The sequence below is a fragment of the Grammomys surdaster genome, unplaced genomic scaffold (genome assembly GCF_004785775.1).
Source record: "Grammomys surdaster isolate TR1022 unplaced genomic scaffold, NIH_TR_1.0 146119, whole genome shotgun sequence".
Taxonomy (NCBI): Eukaryota; Metazoa; Chordata; class Mammalia; order Rodentia; family Muridae; genus Grammomys; species Grammomys surdaster.
The window spans coordinates 1-1,600 of NW_021622805.1; the positions used below are offsets into that span (position 1 = coordinate 1).

General features: G+C 49.3%; 1 protein-coding gene across 1 annotated transcript; it reads left to right on the forward strand.

The window, feature by feature from the left end:
• Positions 1 to 161: 161 nt before the first annotated feature.
• Positions 162 to 1,459, forward strand: LOC114615784 (isopentenyl-diphosphate delta-isomerase 2; the record flags this gene model as incomplete). The annotated part of the gene is made up of 3 exons (XM_028761415.1): positions 162 to 303; positions 1,075 to 1,167; positions 1,329 to 1,459. Coding segments are annotated over exons 1-3 (366 nt in total), but the record flags the coding sequence as incomplete, so codon positions are not given.
• Between the last annotated feature and the right edge of the window lie 141 nt (positions 1,460 to 1,600).

Below are 1,600 nucleotides of genomic sequence, written 5' to 3' on the forward strand. Positions count from 1 at the left end.
CAGTGTAGCTCAGTGTCTGATCATTAAAACCTCATCCTTCTCCACGTAACAGTTACACTCCCATTTTGTGCCATTTCTGTCACTGGTATTACAGGGACTTGCCCACCTCTTTTCCCTTATGCTTCCTGGTTACAGAAAAGAGTCCATTCATGTTCACAGGTATGTCCCAGGCAAGCAAAACTCACCTTGATGAACTCCAGATAGAACGTCTGGAGGAGAAGTGCATTGTCATTGACAAGCAGGATCAGATCATTGGGGCTGACACCAAGAAGAACTGCCACCTCATGGAAAACATCAACAAGGGTGAGCAGGAAGGAGGCCGCCATGTGCAGGCCTGGTGCCATCGGCCACTCTCTGAACCAGGCAGTGTCAGGAGGCAGCTGTCCAGTGTGCTGCTGGTACTGCTGACTTGATACAGTTAACACTTACATCAGTAGACTTGGTAATGCACACTAGTTGCTGCCTTGAAATGGGTTGGAAAAGGCAGAAATTGTAGCCAAGCTGGGTGAGGTGCTGCACACCTTTAGTTCCAGTAGAGAAGCAGAGGCAAGTTATCTCTGTAAGTTCAAAGCCAGCCTGTTCTACATAGTCAGGCCTGTCAGGTCTATGTAGTAATACCTGTATCTAGAAAAATGGGGTGGTGGGAGGTCACCCCATTGTGAGCTCTCTCAGTGCCTCATGTGTTGCAACTTCCAGGGCATAAGCAGTGACTCTGTGCCACTGGGTCATCCACATGCCTGCACAGTGTGGCAAAGGCAGCTAACAATATAGTTTCAAGACTCACACAGTAGGGTCTCAGCCTACCTGGCAAGGCTTACTTTACTTCTTGGCTCTCTAGGTTTTGTTTACAAGTGGAGGAAAACTGCAGTTCTCACTTGCAGTCTTACTGTGTGTGAATAAACACTGAATCACCAAATGCTGAGCGACCCACATAGACACTATCCCAGCAAGGCTTACCAGCCACTCTTGGTGCCACCATCCTGAGCTGGATGAGAATTAGAGACAGAAGGGGATGATGTGCAGACTCCACGCTGACTTCAGTGTGACCCTAACTCGTACACTCTCACTTTGCAGGCCTGATACACCGAGGCTTCAGTGTGGTCCTCTTCAATACGAAAAACCAGCTCTTGGTCCAGCAGAGAGCAGATACCAAGTACACTTTTCCTGGTGAGCCACCCAGCTCAACTCCAGGGAGCACTGGAGTTTAACTTAGGGTTTGGGAGCCTCAGAGGAATGAGTAGTGAGAGAACCCATCTGAGCCTTCTCAACTTCCCATTGGGGTGTGTGTGCAAGCTCTCACTAAAGCCCCATGTTGTACCTTGCCCTAGGACATTTTACAGATTCCTGTTCTAGTCACCCTTTGTATGTGCCTGATGAGCTGGAAGAGAAGGATGCTGTGGGAGTGAGGAGAGCAGCCCTGAGACGCCTGCAGGCTGAGCTGGGCATCCCCCAGGACCAGGTACCAGCTCACTCCAGCATAGGGCTCAATGAACTTTTTCACATGCTCAGGGATCTGTTTAATAGGTATAGTGTCACATGACAGTGCTGTCAAGTTTCATCCATCAAAACGCTGACTCAGGGAGTGACTGTTGGGCTAACA